The sequence below is a fragment of the Pongo pygmaeus genome, chromosome 4 (assembly GCF_028885625.2).
Source record: "Pongo pygmaeus isolate AG05252 chromosome 4, NHGRI_mPonPyg2-v2.0_pri, whole genome shotgun sequence".
In the NCBI taxonomy this organism is placed as follows: domain Eukaryota; kingdom Metazoa; phylum Chordata; class Mammalia; order Primates; family Hominidae; genus Pongo; species Pongo pygmaeus.
In genome coordinates, this window is record NC_072377.2 from 251,705 (window position 1) to 271,626 (window position 19,922).

A 19,922-nucleotide genomic window follows, 5' to 3' on the forward strand; every position below is an offset into this window, starting at 1 on the left:
CGCAGGGTGTTTTCTCTTTCTTTTTTTTTTTTGAGATGGGGTCTTGCTCTGTTGCCCAGGCTGGAGTGCCTGGTGCGATCTCGGCTCACTGTAAGCTCCGCCTTCCGGGTTCACGCCATTCCCCTGCCTCAGCCTCCCGAGTAGCTGGGATTACAGCACCTGCCACCACGTTCGGCTAAGTTTTTGTATTTTTAGTAGAGATGGGGTTTCACCATGTTAGCCAGGATGGTCTCGATCTGCCCGCCTCGGCCTCCCAAAGTGCTGGAATTACAAGCGTGAGCCACCGCACCCGGCCAGGGTGTTTTTTCTTTAAACCTTAATTTCATAGTAATTAACCTCCCTTTCAAGAGTCAGCCTTGCTGCCCCTGAGATGATGCAGAAAAAGCACAAAAGAATCTGGGCTTGAATCTCCTCTTACTGCCTGCTTGGCTTTAGGCAAGTTACCTTCTCTGAACTCTAGTATTCTCTTCAGTAAAATGTGGATGTGGTGCCTTGGCATGGGGAGGATTAAACAAAGTCACATATTTAAATATTATAAGGGTGGATTATATTTAAGTATTAAAAGGGTGGATTCTAGCCGGTTGCATTCATTAAGTGCGTCCTCTCTTGAATGAAGGCATTTTCTACCCCTGGAACTAAAGGGAAAGCATCACGGAGCACTCCTGGGTGCCATGGGTGATGATGGCTGTGGTACTCCAGGTTGGAGACTCGGCCAACAGTTGGTAGAGCCCAACTAACTGTTGGGAGTGGAGGCTGAGGCCTGCTGCAGTCACTGAGATGCTCCCCCTTTTTAAAAAATTTAAAATAGCCCAAGCTAGTCTTGAAGTTCTGGCCTCAAGCAATCCTCCCACCTCAGCCTCCCAAAGTAATGTGATTCTAGACATGAGCCACTGCGTCCAGCACTGAGCTGTTTCTTGCCGAGGTTTCCCTGTAAGAAGAACTTCCAAATTGTGTCACAAAATCATAGTTGTTAGTATTTTCAGAGTTCTGGAGAACAAAACAGGAGCCAGTGATGGGACGGAGAATAAAGATGGACTTCAGAAACTACAGATCAAAGAGCTGTGGAAGATTCTAGAAATGATTCTTCAACAAGTGATATGAATACTTTGTCAATGAAAAGACTGAAACTCTGTGAAATACTCGAAGAGATTTATTTTGAGCCAAATAGAGTGGCCATGCCCATGACACAGACCTCAGGAGGTGGCTGGGGTGCAACTTGGTTTTACGCATTTTAGAGGGTCATGAGACATCAATCAAATCTATTTAGGATATACATTGGTTCAGTCCAGAAAGGCAGGACAACTCGAAGTGGGGGCTTCTGGGTTATAGGTAGATTTAAAAATGTTCTGATTGGCAATTAGTTGAGAGTTATTACCAATAGAAAGGAATGTCTGGGTTGTAAGAGGTTGTGGAGACCAAAGTTTTATCAGTAGAAGAAGCCTTGGGGTAGCAGGGTTCAGAGAAAATAGATGGTGTTTCTCATTAGACTTAAGGTCTGTGTTGGCTTTCCCTGAATTCCAAAAGGGAGGAGGGCATAGTCAGCCATGTCCCACCCGCCCCCACTTCATGTCGTGGCCTGAACGGTTTTCAGGTTAATTTGGAGTGCCCTGGCCCAGAGAAGGGGTCCATTCAGATGGGGTGGGGCCTTAGAATTTTATTTTCCATTTACAACTTTATGAAGAGAACACTAGAAACCACTTGAATTCACATCATGAAAAAAAAACCTACATTGTAGAAAAGGTTTGTAGATTAACACATTAGGTGAATGCCAACGCCACAGAATATCTAAATTTCTTTGAGGAATTTGAAAACTCTCAGGTATATGCCTTGTGGACAAGAGGGACAGACAAATGGGACAGAGGATGAGATAGTTTGGAGAATGGATAGCTGATCAGATCTGTAGCTGTGCCCAGAGTGCTGAATAATGGATTTGCGTCCACAGGGAAGAAAGTCTCAGGTGCCACTGATAAAAGAACACGTCCTTGGCTCTGGGTCCATTCAACATCTTGGTAGACAACTGGGTGAAAATTCAGAGACAACCCTAGGAACTATGAGGATGAAAGAAGCATTCATGGAATGAGGCACTGAAGAACCTGAAAAGCTGAAACAACCTCATGAAATAATGAGAATAATTGTAGTATCCTGAACCGGGGCACAGGACACAGGACCGGGGTGGAAGGCGGCAAGAGACTAGGCGCGCCGGAAAGACCCAGGGATCACAGTGGCCCAAAGCTGGGCACTTCCCAATTCCGGGATTTGTGCTACAGGCACTCCAGGCTCCACCTTAGAACTGTGTCCAGCACGAAGGCAGTGCTGTCTCGGGGAAGGCACGGCTGCACCACCACCGGGGTGTGAAGGGGCCCGGCAGGGAGGCGCCCAGGGTTTCCAGCTGCACAGGGTCGGGGGCGGCGCTGATGCAGAGCGCGGTGCACAGGTTAAACCTAAAGGAGGGAAGCTTTTGGGGGCGGAACAGACAACCGAGAACGCTGCACACTGCCCTTCCCACCCGAATTGTGTTTTGCCTTTTTTTTTTTTTTGAGACGGAGTTTTGCACTTGTTGCCCAGGCCTGGAGTGCAATGGCCCGATCTCGGCTCACTGCAACCTCCTCCTCCCGGGTTCAAGCAATTCTCCTGCCTCAGCCTCCCGAGTAGCTGGGATTACAGGCGTGCACCATCACGCCCAGCTAATTTTGTATTCTTAGTAGATACGGGGTGTCTCCAAATTGGCCAAGGCTGGGCTCGAACTCCCGACTTCAGGTAATCCACTGGCCTCGGCCCCCCAAAGGGCTGGGATTACAGGCATGAGCCACCGAGCCCGGCCTGCTTTTGCTTTTTTTTCTTTTTTGGCAGAGTCTCGCTGTCCAACCCTGTAGTGCAGTGAGCTCGGCTCCCTGCGGCCTCGACCTCCCGGGCTCAGGCGATCCTCCCGCCTCAGTCTAGGTAGTAGATGGGACCACAGGAGCCCGCCACCATGCCCGACTACTTTTCGTAATTTTTGTAAGGATGGGGTGTAGCCATGCTGCCCAAGCTGGTCGGAACCCGCTGGGCTCAAGAGCTCCGCCCGCCTCCGCCTCCCAAAGCGCAGGGATCACAGGTGTGAGCTACCACGCCCCGCCCAGAGTTTCCGACTGTTAGCGAATCACATTCACCTCAAAACTTTTTATACAAGAACTGAAAGGCAAACTAAGTCCCTGCTCCATCATTTCCTGTCCCAGGTCGCGGGCCGGACATTTTCTCCAAGCGCCTTCCTGGCACAGCGCGCAGGCGGCCTGCACCGAAGCTCTTGCTTCCTCCAGACGCTCAGACCCCGCCCGCCCCGCAGGCGCCAGGGCGTTGCCTAGCAACTTAGCTGCGAGGTGATTGGCCGCGCGGGACCCCGTGACCATCCCGGAGAACACGCATTTCCTGCGCCCCCGGAAGTGGTGGTAATGCCAGGCCCTGCCCCCGGCAGAGGCGGAAGCAGAGTCTCCCTGAGAGGTCTCCCGTCGCTGCAGGCGCCTCAGCCCAGCCGCGCGCCTTGGCCCATGGCTGCCTACTCCTACCGCCCCGGCCCTGGGGCCGGCCCTGGGCCTGCTGCGGGCGCGGCACTGCCGGACCAGAGCTTCCTGTGGAACGTTTTCCAGAGGTGCGGCCTGGCACCGCCCGGGCACCTCCCTCCTCCGCGGCGGCCGACCCCGACCCCTGCCCCGACCAACCCCGTTCCCTGCCGGTTCTCCCGCGGCCTCCTCCGTCCCCCGTCGGGTCCCCCGCGGCCTCCCCTGTCCCCTGCCGCCGTCCCCGACCCCTGCCCCGACCGACGGACAGGGCCGCCCCCGTCCCCTGGCGGGTCCCCCGCGGTCTCCACCTTCCCCTGCCCAGTCCCCTGTGGCCGCCCCTGCCTCCTGCCCGGTCCCTGTCCTGTGCGTCGGGCCCTTCCCAAGGTGCAGAGTGCGCCACTGCAGACCCGAGGTCGCGGCCACCGGCTCCTGGGCTACGCCCTTTTTCTCGCCTCAAGAGCCGCCAGGTGGAGGGTCTCCAGGGTGCTTGTTTGGGGAAAGTGGAAACAGACTGCGTGGGCCGCTGTTAAAATGTCAGCAGCCAAGGAAGCAGCAGCGACCTGGCGTCTGCTCGGGCCAGGTGACCTTTATGGCGGCGCCTTCTGTTCCTGGTCGCTTTTCCAATGAATGAATGACCGAAACTGTAGTAACTCATGGCCAGGGAATGGCTTAGTTATCTGAGGGAATCTTTTCTTGTTTGTGAAAAAGGGAAACTGGTGCAAATGGGAATTCAGACAGGCCAGGAGAGGAAGGAAGGGAAGGATTGAGGTGGGAAAAGAGAGGGAAAGATGATTGTCCTCTTAGGGAAAGACCACACTGGACGTCGGCTGCTGGGGCACTTCCTTGATTCCCCTGTACTCTTCAGGGGGATGGGAGAGGCGGAGGTTCCAGGAGGGAGCCTTCCAGAGTCGGTGCAGGGTTGACAGGAGACGTTTGTTTTGCTTTTCCTGAACTTTCGATCGCCAGCTTATTTGCTCCTCTTGATGTTGTAGGGTTGATAAAGACAGGAGTGGAGTGATATCGGACACCGAGCTTCAGCAAGCTCTCTCCAACGGTGAGTGGGCCAGTGGGACCTGGGTCTCCGGACCAAGAAGCCGCGAGCCTGCCCTGCTCACAGTGGATAACCTTCTTTCTGAAGTTGATTTTCCAAGGACAAAGGAATCATTAGGACAAATTGTTATTACTGCTTCATGGTGGAGATGCTTCTGGTTTATTTTGTGGCTACCGCTGTTACTGCTTGGAGTGTCTCACCGAGCCAGCTAACAACTGCGTGCGTGAGCACAGGGAAAGGCTTCTCGAGAAATGAAAACTAGGTTGTAGGTTTAGGAGGGGAATAGGAAGGTTACCAAAAGCTGAAAGCCTTTTGGTAAGTTGGAGGTCCTTGAATTTCCTCGGTGACTGCATCTTTGTGACTTCTCTGAATAGACCTTCGAGGCACTGGGGGGTGATTGTTGGAGGTCTTGGGGAGCTCAGGCAGCACTTGTGTGGGAATGTGGCTGTTACAGGAACTGCAGAAACTGGGACTGGATTCCTGGGGAAAGGATTGGGGGTGTTGGAGGCGCTGGCCAGGGGATTATGGGGAGGCGTTCTTATCAGTGTGCGAATACTGGGCGTTCAGGCAGCGGGAAATCCGGTTCCTTGCCTATTGTGAGCTCCCTGGAGTGAAGTTCTTGCCAGTTTCAGCTCAACTGATCCCCCTCCCCTGCGCTATCATTGGACACATTTTACTTCATTGAACACCTGACTGCCGCTTTTTCTGTAATCCCTCAGGGGCAGTCATCTTTTCTGATTCTGTGTATAGTTTGCTTTTCCAGATCCGTGCCATTTAAGCTAGAAAAGGGGTCAGTTTTGAGATGTTGTGAAAATGTTGAAAGGCTTTTCGTTATTAGTGGGAAGTATCTGAAGTTGCCAGAGACTGGACTGGGGTGCGGGGAGCACTACGGCTGCTAGACACTGCCTCACTGCGCTGTGGGTGGGGGGTGCTGGATTCAGCCTTACTGCCTAATGATTTGTGAGGTTTGTGTTTTCAGAGTAACATTTTTACCTTATATTCTGACATCCGTTCCTGATATGTGACGTGTGGGCCACAGATGCTGGTGTATTATTTCACATGCATTTATATAGATTGTTTTCAGGGAATTCAGAAATGCTATTATCTCTACACTAGTGATTATGCTTTCTTGGTTTTTCTCTTTTCAGTATTCTTAAATCCTCCTTTTTTTTATTTGCATCTCAGTTCGTTTATACTCGGGAAGTGTAAGACGTGGCTACTAGAAAGAGATGTCAAGAGAACCTGGAATCCAGTAGGCTACAGTTTGGCAAATCTCAGCTTAAAACTTCCTAAATGTTGACCACAGTGGATGCAAATGGCTCTGTGCGTCACCTGTTAAATATGGTCAGATGACCACCCAGGTGCAAGTGGTTTGTCACCAGGGTGATACGAGCCACACGGAGTGCCCTCCTCAGAGGCCGTGTCTCAGAGATATTTGAGTGGTTTTCCAGTGAGTGATGCAAGATTTATGATCCACTTTAACAGCCTGCTTTTTATGCATTTGCTCAAATTTTTAGATTTTAGGTTTAGTTTTAGGTTTTCTGTTAAACTTGCTGAACTAGGAGTGGTGGTCAAATACTGGACCTCATTAGCATGGTAGACTCCGCCCACCTTGGCAGGCTCCACTGGAGTGCTTTGGGGCCTGCCTGGATTCCAGTCCTGGCTCTACCAGTTTTGTGTCCTCGCCGTTACTGGGAGGGAGTATTGAGGAAATGCATGCGAGTTGCTTCCCGTGATTCCTGGCACGGAGCAAGTGCTCAGTAATTGTCAGCTGTGAGTATTAGTAGTAGCTAATACACTACGATTATTCTTGGCTAACAAGTCAGCTCAAACTTTGATGGTTTTCCATTACCTGATGACGGTGGTGATGGTTTCCACTTACTGAACACTCACACGCTGGGCTAGGCACTTAACCCAAATCCAAGGTCAGCGTTATTGTTTGGGGGTGGGGGAGACACCTCCTGCTCTGACTTGTGTGTTTGGGTTCCCGTATTTTCACCAGAGGGCGTTAGTCCTGCCCCAGTTCAGCTGGTCCTCAAAGCATATATAGCTCTTTAACCATCGGCAAGTGTCAGTCAGAACATAATCTTGATTTCAGCTGCTACTAAATATCTACCAGGAGCCTGCTTGAGAGAGAGAATTGCCTATTGGGTGCTGAGTCCACCATTCCTGAGATACTTTGAAATCAGTGGGTTAACCCAAGCTGTGTATCGGGACCCTCTCACCGTGGTCCCAGTGGAGTCACTTTTCTTAGGCGCTCCCCTTTACCTTGGGCTCTGAGCTTCCCTGCCTTTCATCTCTGTGGGATGAAGCCCCACCTGCCCTTCAGGATGCAAAGCACTCTTCTCTAATGTGAGTGCGGGGCCAGGTGCAGTGGCTCACATCTGACCTCCCAACACTTTGGGAGGCCGAGGCAAGGGGATCCCTTGAGCCCAGGAGTTTGAGACCAGCCTGGGCAACATTGTGAGACCCTGTTGCCTGAATTGCCCTGGGAGATTTCCTCAGCTTGTGCTGGGGGCATGTGGCCCCATGAAGCCCGTAGTCACTGTTCACCCTGAAGAGATGCTGGCTTTGGGGCTCACGCGCCTGCTGCGGGGCAGCCCCAGGAGGTGGCCACCCCGTTTCTCCCTGGAGCTGGAGCTGCGCGTGTTCTCAGAAACTGTGGTGGCTGTTCTGTTTTGTTTGCATCTTATAAACCTTTACCTGATTACATTTTCCTCTTCAATTTAGCTGCTGGAAAACTTAAAGTCAGATTGGTGGCTCACCAGTAATGAGTTTAGAGTAGAGGTAAACTTTATGACGTAGTCTTAGACTCTTCACTTTCTCCTCAGCCAACATGATTCACATTTACTTTATTTTGCTGTACTGTAAGTGTCTTTGTGTTTCCTGAATTCCTTCTGGAATAAGGCAGGTTGTTAGTAAGCACAGGTTTCTGGTCCATCACATAGCCTCAGGCAGTGGGCGGTGCTGTCCGTGCTCCCTTTCTGGGTTACCTGTGGTAGCTCTCAAGTTGCAGGGCTGCGATTTGAAGCCTGATTTAGTACACCGTGTTTCTGTCATGTTCTGCGGTGGTTTGCTCCTCACATGTGAGCATTCACCCTGTGGCCCTGTGTTTTCCCACCACACCTCTGCCTGGTGGCATCCTACTGGATGTCTCAGCCGAGCCACTCTGTTCTGAAGACGCCCTTGTCCTCCACCCCTTTGCTTTGGGCTCTGAGCTTCTTCTGCCTTTCATCTCTGTAGGATGAAGCCCCACCCGCCCTTCAGAATGCCAGCCTTGGCAACATTGTGAGACCCTGTTTCTACAAAAAGTAAACAAGTGTAGTGGTGCACGCCTGTAGTCCCAGCTACTTGGGTGGCTGAGATGGGAAGATCACTTGAGCCTGGGAGGTTGAGGCTTCATTGAGCTGAGATCAAGCCACTGCACTCCAGCCTGGGAGACAGAGCGAAACCCCATCTCAAAAAAAACAAAGTGGATGCGCGCTGCTCCTGCCATTGGATCATCGCAGCATTTTTCTTTTCTCTGATGCGCGCCTTTTTCCTCACCGTGGGGGCTCATGTTTTCATAGTTTCCTCTCGCTACTAGATTGTGAGCTGCGTGAAGGAAGGTTCATAGTTGTGTTGTATGTACAGGCACACAAAATTTGTCCTTGGATAGACACATATCAGTCCACTTCCTTCTCCTCTCTGAATTTCTTTATTTAAAAAAAAAATTAGTGATGGAGTCTCACTGTCTTGCTCAGGCTGGTCTCAAACTCCTAGGCTCAAGCGATCCTCCTGCCTTAGCCTATACTAATATGAATTCCTGTACTAATATGATTGAAATTAGTTTGACTTCTATAATAATTGTGCTCCCAGATTGTGCTTCTGTTTTGATAGTAGAACTAAATTATTAGGCTATTTCAAGAAATTAATACATTACTGGTAGAAAAACTGAAGCTACAAAATGGCCTGGTTTCTCACTTCAGTTAAATTTGTGCTTCTGAGTGCTTGTATTCTAGGTGAAACCACACTGAGAAGGTATTTGTGGCCCGTACACTGATTCCTTCATGAGACTTGTTTGCACAGGAGAGCTGCTAAAAATTACTGCTCTCAGGGAGGTCTGTGGTGAACAGGTATGAAGAAGAAGACTGTTCTCTGCCCTTCTTTTTGCAATAAAATGTTCCAAACTGTCTTGAGTTTGATCCCTTTTCGGGTGTTTTGTTTTTTTTTTTTTTAAACATTCACATATTTCTTGGAATTATAAGAAATTAACTTTGTGCTTCTGAAGTAGGTTTGCCTTAATATAACACTTATGTATTTGTAAAGGGCATTTTTAAAGCTGTACTTTAAAAAATAATAATTCTTACATTCGTTTGAAGGTTTTTTTTGTTTGTTTTTGAGACAGAGGCTCGCTCTGTCGCCCAGGCTGGAGTGCAGTGGCGTGATCTTGGCTCATTACAACCTCCGCATCTGGGGTTCAAGCGATTCTCCTGCCTCAGCCTCCTGAGTAGCTGGGACTACAGGCGCCCACCACCACGCCCAGCTAATTTTTTTTTTTTTTTTTTTTTTTATTTGAGGCAGAGTCTCGCTCTGTCGCCCAGGCTGGGCGGTGGCGCTGTCTTGGCTCACTGCAAGCTCCGCCTCCCGGGTTCACGCCATTCTCCTGCCTCAGCCTCCTGAGTAGCTGAGACTACAGGCGTCCACCACCACGCCCGGCTAATTTTTTGTCTTTTTAGTAGAGACGGGGTTTCACCGTGTTAGCCAGGATGGTCTCAATCTCCTGACCTCTTGATCTGCCTTCCTCAGCCTCCCAAAGTGCTGGGATTACAGGCATGAGCCAGGGGGCCAACATGGTGAAACCCCATCTCTACTAAAAATACAAAATTAGCTGGGAATGGTGGTGTGTGCCTGTAATCCCAGCTACTCGGGAGGCTGAGGCGTGAGAATCACTTGAACCTGGGAGGCAGAGGTTGCAGTGAGCTGAGATTGCGCCACTGTGCTCCAGCCTAGGGGACAGTGAGACTCCATCTCAAAAAAAAAAAAAAAAAAAAAAAGAATGGAATAACCCTTGTTTAGGTGTTACAAAATCCAAGCCAGACAAATCTAAACTTTAATCTCACACCCGGTTCCTAGAGTAGTCCCTTCTCCAGCTCAGGTTTGGCCTAAGTCTCAGGGGTCCTTGCTTGGTGGGCACCACCCGCTCCCTTCCCCACCTTTGTTCCTGTTTTTCCTCTGCTGGCTCCTCCGGGGTTGGGTGTGTTCAGAGGCGGAGACAGGCTAAAGGTCTTTGGCTTTTAGGTTCTATTGATGGGTGAGTTCCAAATACTAGCTTTCTCTTGTAGGATATTTCATTTATTTATTAAAAATATTTATTTAGAACACACCATTTATGTGCCAGACCCTATTCCAGGCACTGGGGATAGGGTGATAAATGAGATAAACAAAAACACCTGCTCACGTTAAGCTCCTGTTCTAGGGAAGACAAAAAAGAAAGAAAATACACGTGTCCTTAGTACATTAGAAGATTCCAAGTACTGTAGAGAAAAATAAAGCAGGCTGGACTCGGTGGCTCGTGCCTGTAATCCCAGCACTTTGGGAGGCTGAGGTGGGAGGATTACTTGAGCTCAGGAATTTGAGACCAGCCTGAGCAACATGGAAGATCCTGTCTCTACCAAAAAAAAAAAAAAAAAATTTTAGCTGGGTGTGGTGGCGTGCATCTGTAGTCCCAGCCACTGGGAAGGCTGAGGAGGGAGAATTGCTTCAGCCCAGGAGGTGAAAGTTGCAGTAAGCCGAGATCGTGCCATTGCACTCCAGCCTGGGTGACAGAGCCAGACCCTGTCTCAAATAAAACGAAAGAAAGAAAATGAAAAAAAGAAAGCAGAGATGGGGCAAGCAGGGGAGAGGGCTGGGGACGTAGGGGAGAGGGCTGGGGGCATAGGGGAGGGTGCTGGGGACACGGGAGGGTGCTGGGGACACAGTGGAGGGTGCTGGGGACGCAGGGGAGGGTGCTGGGGACACGGGAGGGGCTGGGGACGCAAGCTTTGCTGAGTTCCCACAGTTCTCTGCTCCTCTCCTGTCTCACGGGGCGTGGGCCACCTGCGGCTTGCGGTTGTTTTGCGCCAAGCTAATATCTTATTCTTCCCAACAGACAGAGGCCCGTTGAGGCTTCTCTGTCCTCCACGGGGAACAGCATTGGCCTAAACCTGCAGACACCATTGCAAAGGGAAGTCAGCTCAGGCAAACCTGCTGGTGAAGAATAATTCCAGTGTGGGGACACAGAGGCTAACATTTCTTGCCGTGGGTGATTTAATGTTGGGCCTCAATTTTTCACTGCCCCCGTAAGAGTATGACACAGCCGCATCCTTGCCAGGGCCTGAGGGAGGGTGGATGGACTTATCCATCCCATAGGTGTTGCTCGTGGCTGGGTGATTTGCTTCTGCCAATGAGATTTTCACAGACATGGCACAAGCAGAAACCTGGAATGTGTGGGCGCACTGCCAGGCCTGCCTCCTAAGGCTCTTGATTTTCCCCACGAGATGCGCGTGCCCCAGGGAACGGCGGCTCTGGCTGCAGGATGAGAGGCGTGTGGAGCAGGCATGGTTCCCATCCTCAGCCTGGAGTCAAGCCCAGACTAGATCAGCCTAAGCCCAGCCACGCCACGGGTGCAGCAGTGAAGAGCAAATGCCAACTGTCCATGACAGTGACTTTCAAAGGGGCGTGTCATGTGCCTCATCCCAGCAACAGTGAAGGCATTTCTCTGTCAGTCAGTTGGTAAATGATTATTGACAAACAATGTACTGGGAAGGTGGAGTGATTTGAGTAGATCTGGCCTCTGTTCTCATGGAGCTTCCTTTCTAGAGGGGAAGACAGATGATGGATGAATAAATATAAATGATTCTAATAGGTTGGTGCAGCAATCATTAAAAGTAATAGCAAAAAAAAAAAGTGGGGAGGAGCCAGTGCTGCAGTTCATTAATAGTAAACCGCGATGACTTGTGCACCAAGCTAACACAGTAATCACGGGTGTGCAAAATGTGGCGATGGGCAGGTTCCGAGTGCTAGGAGAGCATCTAGCTTCCGGAGTCAGGAGACGGGGGTTGGCAACCTAACCAAGGTGAAGCCCAAGGGAGGGGTGTGGGCCGGGAGCGATATTTCAGTGGAGACTCCAAGGATGAATGGTATGTAGAGAGTAGAGGGTGTGTGTCTGGCACAGAGAAGAGCTTGTGCAAAAGCTGGCGGGGCGAGAGGACACCGTGTGTTCATCCACCTGAGGGGCGACCAGCAGGCTGGAGCTCAGCGGGTTGAGAGGAGGATGCAGAGCCCGGGAAAGGCACCCTAGGCAGAGGGCACAGCAGGGCAAAGGCCTGGAGTCAGGCCTGAGCCTGTGTGGTTTGAGGAACGGACAGAGGCCTGTCCCGCAGTAAGGGAACGGCACAGGGGAGAGACCTTAGGCCAGAGCAGAGGGCAGGGCTGTGCTGGGCACTTTGGGCTGTGGATGGAGCTGGCATTTAAGAGGGGAGACCATAGACCAGGGCAGAGGGGTGGGGAGGGCTGGCCCGGGCACCAGAGAGGAGACCATAGGCCAGGGCAGAGGGCAGGGCTGTGCTGGGCACTTTGGGCTGTGGATGGAGCTGGCATTTAAGAGGGGAGTCCATAGACCAGGGCAGAGGGCAGGGCTGTGCTGGGCACTTTGGGCTGTGGATGGAGCTGGCATTTAAGAGGGGAGTCCATAGACCAGGGCAGAGGGCAGGGCTGTGCTGGGCACTTTGGGCTGTGGATGGAGCTGGCATTTAAGAGGGGAGTCCATAGACCAGGGCAGAGGGCAGGGCTGTGCTGGGCACTGTGGGCTGTGGATGGAGCTGGCATTTAAGAGGGGAGACCATAAGCCAGGGCAGAGGGGTGGGGAGGGCTGGGCTGGGCACCAGAGAGGAGTCCATAGACCAGAGCAGAGGGCAGGGCCGTGCTGGGCACTTTGGGCTGTGAATGGGAGCTGGCATTTAAGAGGGGAGTCCATAGACCAGGGCAGAGGGCAGGGCCATACTGGGCACTTTGGGCTGTGAATGGGAGCTGGCATTTATGCTCGGGTGATGGGAACATTTTAAAAGATTTTAAGGAGGAGAGTAACATTTGGGATTAATGTGTATTCTGGGAATCTCAACAAAGTAAATTCATAGTTCGAATTTTCATAACATCTGCACAGGCAGAGAGAAATAAGATTGCGTTTACAGCTGTGTGATGATTTTATTTAAAAATACTACTAAGTTTTTAAACGTGATTTCAAATGGTGTGTTTCTGTTTCACATTGGACATAAGTAGATTGCAAGGCTAATGGAAAGTAGAAAAGTTAACTCATGAACGTAAAAGAGACATCGATTTGAAAACAAAACATTTATTCATTTACTTCTGCTGCAGTTTTCTTGGCTGCTGAATTTCATAAGAAGGGATTGTTCAGGGAGGGTCATGGGGCTGAAGACCTGGAGAGGAGCTGGTGCTATTGCTGTTCAAATCTGAAGGGGTGGAGATGGAGCCTTGGGGAGGAGCCGGTGCTGCCTTTTAAGTCTATGAGAGTCATTGAGCTGGAGGTCCAGGGAAGAGCTGGTGCTGCCACTGATGTCTTAGGTTGTGGAGCTGAAGACAATGAAGGAGTCGGTTTGGCTGTTCTGTGAGGGTCGTGGAGCTGGAGATCCAGGTGGGAGAGATGTTCTAGTTTGAGGGTCATACAGATAGAGATCCGTGAGGAACTGATGTTATTTTAATTGGAGGGTCGTAGAGCTGGAGACCCAGGGAGTAACTGGTGTGGTTCTAGTTTGAGGGTTGTGGAGCTGGAGACACAGGGAGGAGCTGAGGTTCTAGTTTGATGGTTGTGCAGCTGAAGACTTGGGGAGGGGCTGAGGTTCTAGTCTGAGGGCCCTACAGCTGGAGATCCGGAGAGGAGCTGATGTTCTAGATTGAGGGTCTTGCAGCTGGAGAACCGGACAGGAGCTGATGTTATAGATTGAGCATTGTGCAGCTGAAGACTCGGGGAGGAGCTGATGTTCTAGTTTGAGGGTCTTGCAGCTGAAGACTCGGGGAGGAGCTGATGTTGTTCGCATTGAGGGTCTTTCAGCTGGATACTCAGGAGCTGATGTTCTAGATTGAGGGTCATACAGCTGAAGACTCAGGGAGGAGCTGATGTTCTAGTTTTGAGTGTTTTGCAGCTGCAAACCTGTAGAGGAGCTGATGTTCTAGATTGAGGGTCATACAGCTGAAGACTCAGGGAGGAGCTGATGTTCTAGTTTGAGTGTCTTGCAGCTGCAAACCTGTAGAGGAGCTGATGTTCTAGATTGAGGGTCATACAGCTGAAGACTCGGGGAGGAGCTGATGTTCTAGTTTGAGGGTCGTACAGCTGAAGTCTCGGGGAGGAGCTGATGTTCTAGATTGAGGGCCCTACAGCAGGAGATTCGGAGAGGAGCTGATGTTCTAGTTTGAGGGTCGTACAGCTGAAGACTCGGGGAGGAGCTGATATTCTAGTTTCAGGGCCCTACAGCTGGAGACCAGGAGAGGCGTTGATGTTCTAGATTGAGGGTCGTGCAGCTGAAGACTAGGAGAGGAGCTGATGTTCTAGTTTGAGGGCCCTACAGCTGGAGACGTGGAGAGGAGCTGATGTTTTAGTTTGAGGGTCGTGCAGCTGAAGACTTGGGGAAGAGCTGATGTTGTTTGCGTTGAGGGTCTTTCAGTTGGAGACTCGGAGGAGCTGATGTTCTAGATTGAGTGTCATGGAACTGGAGATCTGGAGAGGAGTTGATGTTCTAGTTTGAGGGTCGTGCAGCTGAAGACTCAGGGAGGAGCTGTAATTTGAGAGTCTTGCAACTACAGACTCGGGGAGGAGCTGATGTTCTAGTTTGAGGGTTGTGCAACTGAAGACTTGGGGAGGAGCTGATGTTGTTCACATTGAGGGTCTTTCAGTTGGAGACTCAGGGAGGAGCTGATGTTCTAGATTTAGGGTCACGGAACTGGAGACCTGGAGAGAAGCCGATGTTCTAGTTTGAGGGTCTTGCAGCTGCAGACCCGGAGAGGAGCTGATGTTCTAGTTTGAGGGTCGTGCAGCTGAAGTCTCAGGGAGGAGCTGAGGTTCTAATTTGAGGGTCGTGCAGCAGAAGACTCAGGGAGGAGCTGAAGTTCTAGTTTGAGGTTCGTACAGCTGGAGAACCGGACAGGAGCTGATGTTCTAGATGGAGTGTCATGCAGCTGAAGACTCAGGGAGGAGCTGATGTTCACTTTGAGGGTCTTTCAACTGGAGACTCAGGGAGGTGCTGATGTTCTAGATTGAGGGTCATGGAGGTGAAAACCCAGAGAGGAGCTGATGTTCTAGTTTGAGGGTCTTGCAGCTGCAGACCCGGAGAGGAGCTGATGTTCTAGTTTGAGAGTCTTGTAGCTGCAGACCGGGAGAGGAGCTGATGTTCTAGTTTGAGGGTCGTGCAGCTGAAGACTCGGGAAGAAGCTGATGTTCTATTTTGAGGGCGCTACAGCTGGAGACCTGGAGAGCAGTTGATGTTCTAGATTGAGGGTCATGCAGCTGAAGACTCAGAGAGGAACTGATGTTCTAGTCTGAGGGCCCTACTGCTGGAGACCTGGAGAGGAGCTGATGTTCTAGTTTGAGGGTCGTGCAGCTGGAGACCTGGGAGGAGCTGATGTTCTAGTTTGAGGGTCGTGCAGCTGGAGACCTGGGGAGGAGCTGATGTTGTTCTAGTTTGCGGGTTGTGCAGCTGGAGACCTGGGAGGAGCTGATGTTCTAGTTTGAGGGTCGTGCAGCTGGAGACCTGGGAGGAGCTGATGTTCTAGTTTGCGGGTCGTGCAGCTGGAGACCTGGGGAGGAGCTGATGTTGTTCTAGTTTGCAGGTTGTGCAGCTGGAGACCTGGGAGGAGCTGATGTTGTTCTAGTTTGCGGGTCGTGCAGCTGGAGACCCGGGGAGGAGCTGATGTTCTAGTTTGAGGGTCGTGCAGCTGGAGACCTGGGAGGAGCTGATGTTCTAGTTTATGGGTTATGCAGCTGGAGACCCGGACAGGAGTTGATGTTGTTCTAGTTTGAGGCTCCTGCATCTGGAGACTCAGGTAGTGGTTCATGTTTTTCTGATCAAAAGGTCATGGAGCTGGAGACACAGGGAGGAACTGATTTTGTTCTAGTTTGAGGTTGTTGGAGCTGGAAATCCAGGGAGGAGCTGCTGATGTTCTAGTTTGCGGGTTGTGGAGCTGGAGACCCAGGGAGGAGCTGATGTTGTTCTAGTTTGAGGTTGTTGGAGCTGGAAATCCAGGGAGGAGCTGCTGCTGTTCTAGTTTGCAGGTTGTGGAGCTGGAGACCCGGGGAGGAGCTGATGTTGTTCTAATTGAGAGTCATGCAGCTGGAGACTCGGGGAGGAGCTGATGTTCTAGTTTGAGGGTCCAGCAGCTGGAGACCTGGAGAGAAGCCAATGTTGTTCTAGGTTGAGGGTTGTGCAGCTCGAGACCCAGGGAAGAGCTGATGTTATTCTAGTTTGAGGCTCCTGCAGCTGAAGACCCACATAGGAGCTGATGTTTTTCTGATCAGAGGGTCCTGCGGCTGGAGACACCGGGAGGAGCTGATGTTTTCCTAGTTTGAGGGTCGTGGAGCTGGAGACCCGGGGAGGAGGTGCTGATGTTGTAGTTTGTAGGTTGTGGAGCCAGAGATCTGGGGAGGAGCTGGTGTTTTTCTTGTGTGAGGTTTGTGAAGCTGGATACCCAGTGGGGAGCTGGTGTTTTTCTAGTTTGAGGGTCATGCAGCTGATCCTCAAATGACCTCAAACTAGAAAAACACTGCTCCCCGCTGGGTGTCCAGCTCCACGACCCTCAAACTAGAAAAACACCAGCTCCTCCCTGGGTGTCCAGCTCCACGACCCTCAAACTAGAGAAACACCAGCTCCTCCCTGGGTGTCCAGCTCCACGACGTTCAAACTAGATTAAAGTCAGCTCCTTCCCGGGTGTCCAGCTCCACGACCCTCAAACTAGAAAAACACCAGCTCCTCCCTGGGTATCCAGCTCCACGACCCTCAAACTAGAAAAACACCAGCTCCTCCCTGGGTGTCCAGCTCCACGACGTTCAAACTAGATTAAAGTCAGCTCCTTCCCAAGTGTCCAGCTCCACGACCCTCAAACTAGAAAAACACCAGCTCCTCCCTGGGTGTCCAGCTCCACGACGTTCAAACTAGATTAAAATCAGCTCCTTCCCGGGTGTCCAGCTGCACGATCCTCAAACTAGAAAAACCCGGGGAGTTTTTTCAGTTTGCTGCTGTTTTTCTAGTTTGAGGGTTGTGCAGTTGGAGACCTGAGGAGGAGCTGATGTTCCAGATTGAGGGTCGTGGAGCTGGAGACCCGGGGAGGAGCTGGTGTTTTTCTAGTTTGAGGGTCGTGCAGCTGGAGACCTGAGGAGGAGCTGATGTTCCAGATTGAGGGTCGTGGAGCTGGAGACCCGGGGAGGAGCTGGTGTGTTTCTAGTTGAGGGTCGTGGATTTGGAGATACAGCAGGTAGTGGTGGTGTTGTAGTTTGTGAGTCGTGGAGCTGGAGACTCAGGGCGGAGCTGGTGTGTTTCTAGTTGAGAGTCATGGAGCTGGAGACCCAGGGAGGAACTGGTTGTTCTGTTGTTTAAGTCTGAGGGTCATGGAGCTGGAGATCCAGGGAAGAGCTAGTGCTGTGGTTCAAGTCTGAGGGTCTCGCAGCTTGAGGCCCCGGGAGGAGCTGGTGCTGCCACTAATGTCTTAGGTTGTAAAGCTGGAGACCCGCGGAGGAGCTGGTGTTGCTGTTCTAGTGTGAGGTTTGTGGAGCTGGAGAGCCACGGAGGAGCTGGTGTGTTTCTAGTTGGAGGGTCACGCAGTTGGAGACCCGGGGAGGAGCTGATGTTGTTCTAGTTTGAGGGTGGTGGAGCTAGAGACCCACAGATGAGCTGGTGCTGCTGTTGTTTAAGTCTGAGGGTGGTGGAGCTGGAGATCCGGGGAAGAGCTGGTGCTGCGGTTCAAGTCTGAGGGTCTCGGAGCTGGAGCCCCCGGGAGGAGTAGGTACTGCCACTGATGTCTTAGGTTTTGGAGCTGGAGACCTGCGGACAAGCCAGGCTGGTGTTCTAGTTTGAGGTTCGTGGAGCTGGAATCCTGGTCAGGAGCCAGTGATGCTGTTTAAGTCTGAAGTTCGTGGAGCTAAACATGGAGCTGATGTTGGGGAAGTAGAGAGAGAGAGAGTTACAGGACGCCACTGGAGGAGCCGATGTTGGGGAAGTAGAGAGCGTTTCAGGACGCCACTTGAAACAGTACATGTGGCTGAATCCCAAGCAAGTTAAGCCTGGGAGCTTCTCAGTCCTCGGGATCAATGCATTCCTTTTTCTCTTACACAGTTTGGATTTGTTTTCTGTCTCATGAGACAGAAAGACCCTGATTAATACCCTCAGGAATTGAAAAGCTTAAAAAAACTAAATTATATTGGTATAATAATAATAGAAATTCAGCTATGATTATCCTGACAGACAAAATCACATACCACACACAATATATATTTTTTCAATCAGTAAAATAAAATATAAATTGAAACATAGACCCATGCAAAGCCATAAAAAGTTATTTCTTGGAGAAGCGATGGATGACAGAGATTAATCTGAAAGTTACTATTAATGGAGAAACTTAGAACTTACCATTTTTCCTGTGAGGTTTCGGTGCTGATACTGATATTTTGTGAGTTCTGACAATTGAGTCCGTTCACACAGCCTGGTGATGCAGCAGTTTGCACAGAAGGACCCTGTGCCAGCTGGTCCTGCTCCACTGCTATGATGGTGTGGCCTCTGATCTCTGACCGTGTCTTGAGACCAGGCCCTTGATCACAAGCGTATCCATGGTGAGGTTGCATGGATGGAACCTCATGGATGTTCCTGATGTTCCTTCCTGATATTCATCTGCCACCTTGCTATTTAATGCGTCTTGTTTATAACTGCCTTCTAAATATTGAATAGAAATAAAGCATTTGTACAGTATGGGTAAGGTATAAAGAACATTGGACACAGAGGACCTCCACCAAGTTTAGGGAGTAGAATCTGAAGAGACATAACTTTGGATACTCCCTGGAGGCCCTGCCTGAGTCCCAGTCCCTTCTCTTCTCCTACGGAGGGAATCACTTCCTGCTTTAGTCTTTATTATTCCCACACTTTCCTTCATAGTACGTTTCTTTCACCGTGTGTGTACATCCCTAAAAAATATGCCATTTAGTTTTTGAACTTTGTTTTCTTTTTGAGGCAGGGTCTTGCTCTGTTGCCTCGGCTGTAGTTTTGAACTTTGATGTGAGGAAATTCTCCTGCGTGGCTGCTCCTGTGCTGCATGGCTCTGAGCATCTGCTCTATGTCTATTTCTGTCCTCCATTCTCTCCCTGAGACCCACCCACACTGACATGGTTCATTTTCATTGCTGCCTGATCTCCCATCGTCTGATGGGAACATGGGAAATGTCTTCATCTTCCTGTGGGTGAGTGTTTGGCTAGGTTGGGGCCCTGAGGACTGTGTTTTGTTGGGAACGTTCTTGGGCGTTTCTTTTGTACACAAATGCAAGTTTCTTCTGGTCAGTAGCTTTCAAGTTTTAAAATTTCATCCCAGGTAAGAAATGTAATTTTCCTCATAACCCACAACACACACTCTTTCATATACAAGCATAACAGAAATATACTTCACAACCGTTCTTAGCAGGGCCTGGTGTTCCTGCTTCTCTCCATTCTCCCCAACACTGGCATGGATTGGGTTGTGGGTGGTGGGATTTTTGCCCGTCTGGTGGGTGTCACGTGATATCTCCCCCTGTTAGGCTGAGCCCCTCTTCATGTTTTCTTTAGCCATTCCTCCACATTTCCTCTTCTGTGGAGGGCCGGTTCAGCTCTTTTCCTCAGTTTCTGTTAAGTTGTTTGAGTTTTTGCACTTTTCTTTTATTATTCGTATTGTTATGTTTTTGAGACAGAGTCTCACTCTGTTGCCCAGGCTGGAATGCAGTGGCGCGATCTCAGCTCACTGTAACCTCCACCTTCTGGGTTCAAGTGATTCTCCTGCCTCAGCTTCCCGAGTAGCTGGGATTACAGGCGCCTACCACCACCCCTGGCCAATTTTTGTATTTTTACTAGAGATGGGGTTTCACCATGTTGTCCAGGCTGGTCTGAGACTCCTGACCTCAGGTGATTCTCCCACCTCAGCCTCCCAAAGTGCTGGGATTACAGGCATGAGCCACCATGCCTGGCCTGCCTTTTTCTTTTTCAAAAGGACTCTTTATACCTGTTCATTCCAGTGACTATCTGTGTGGCAAAGATGGGTTTGAATCCACCAGGATAAATGTGCAGGATCTCCTCTCTG

At 50.6% G+C, this 19,922-nt stretch overlaps 1 protein-coding gene and 1 long non-coding RNA gene across 3 annotated transcripts in view; one reads left to right on the forward strand and one right to left on the reverse strand.

The window, feature by feature from the left end:
* Window positions 1–3,409: 3,409 nt before the first annotated feature.
* The window catches only part of PDCD6 (programmed cell death 6), a 37,355-nt gene continuing 20,842 nt past the window's right edge, over window positions 3,410–19,922 (forward strand). The window contains exons 1-2 of one of the 2 annotated variants that reach the window (XM_054488046.2): window positions 3,410–3,625; window positions 4,529–4,590. In XM_054488046.2, the coding sequence (XP_054344021.1) occupies window positions 3,429–3,625; window positions 4,529–4,590 (259 nt within the window). In that variant the 5' untranslated portion in view covers window positions 3,410–3,428. The remainder of the gene's footprint in view (window positions 3,626–4,528; window positions 4,591–19,922) is intronic. The other variant, XM_054488047.2, reaches the window with a different exon arrangement.
* Window positions 12,691–18,427, reverse strand: LOC129036640 (uncharacterized). The gene is made up of 3 exons (XR_008502611.1): window positions 18,237–18,427; window positions 17,495–17,760; window positions 12,691–16,002 (listed from the first exon to the last, which is right to left on the reverse strand). It is a non-coding gene; the product is annotated as an uncharacterized LOC129036640 (long non-coding RNA).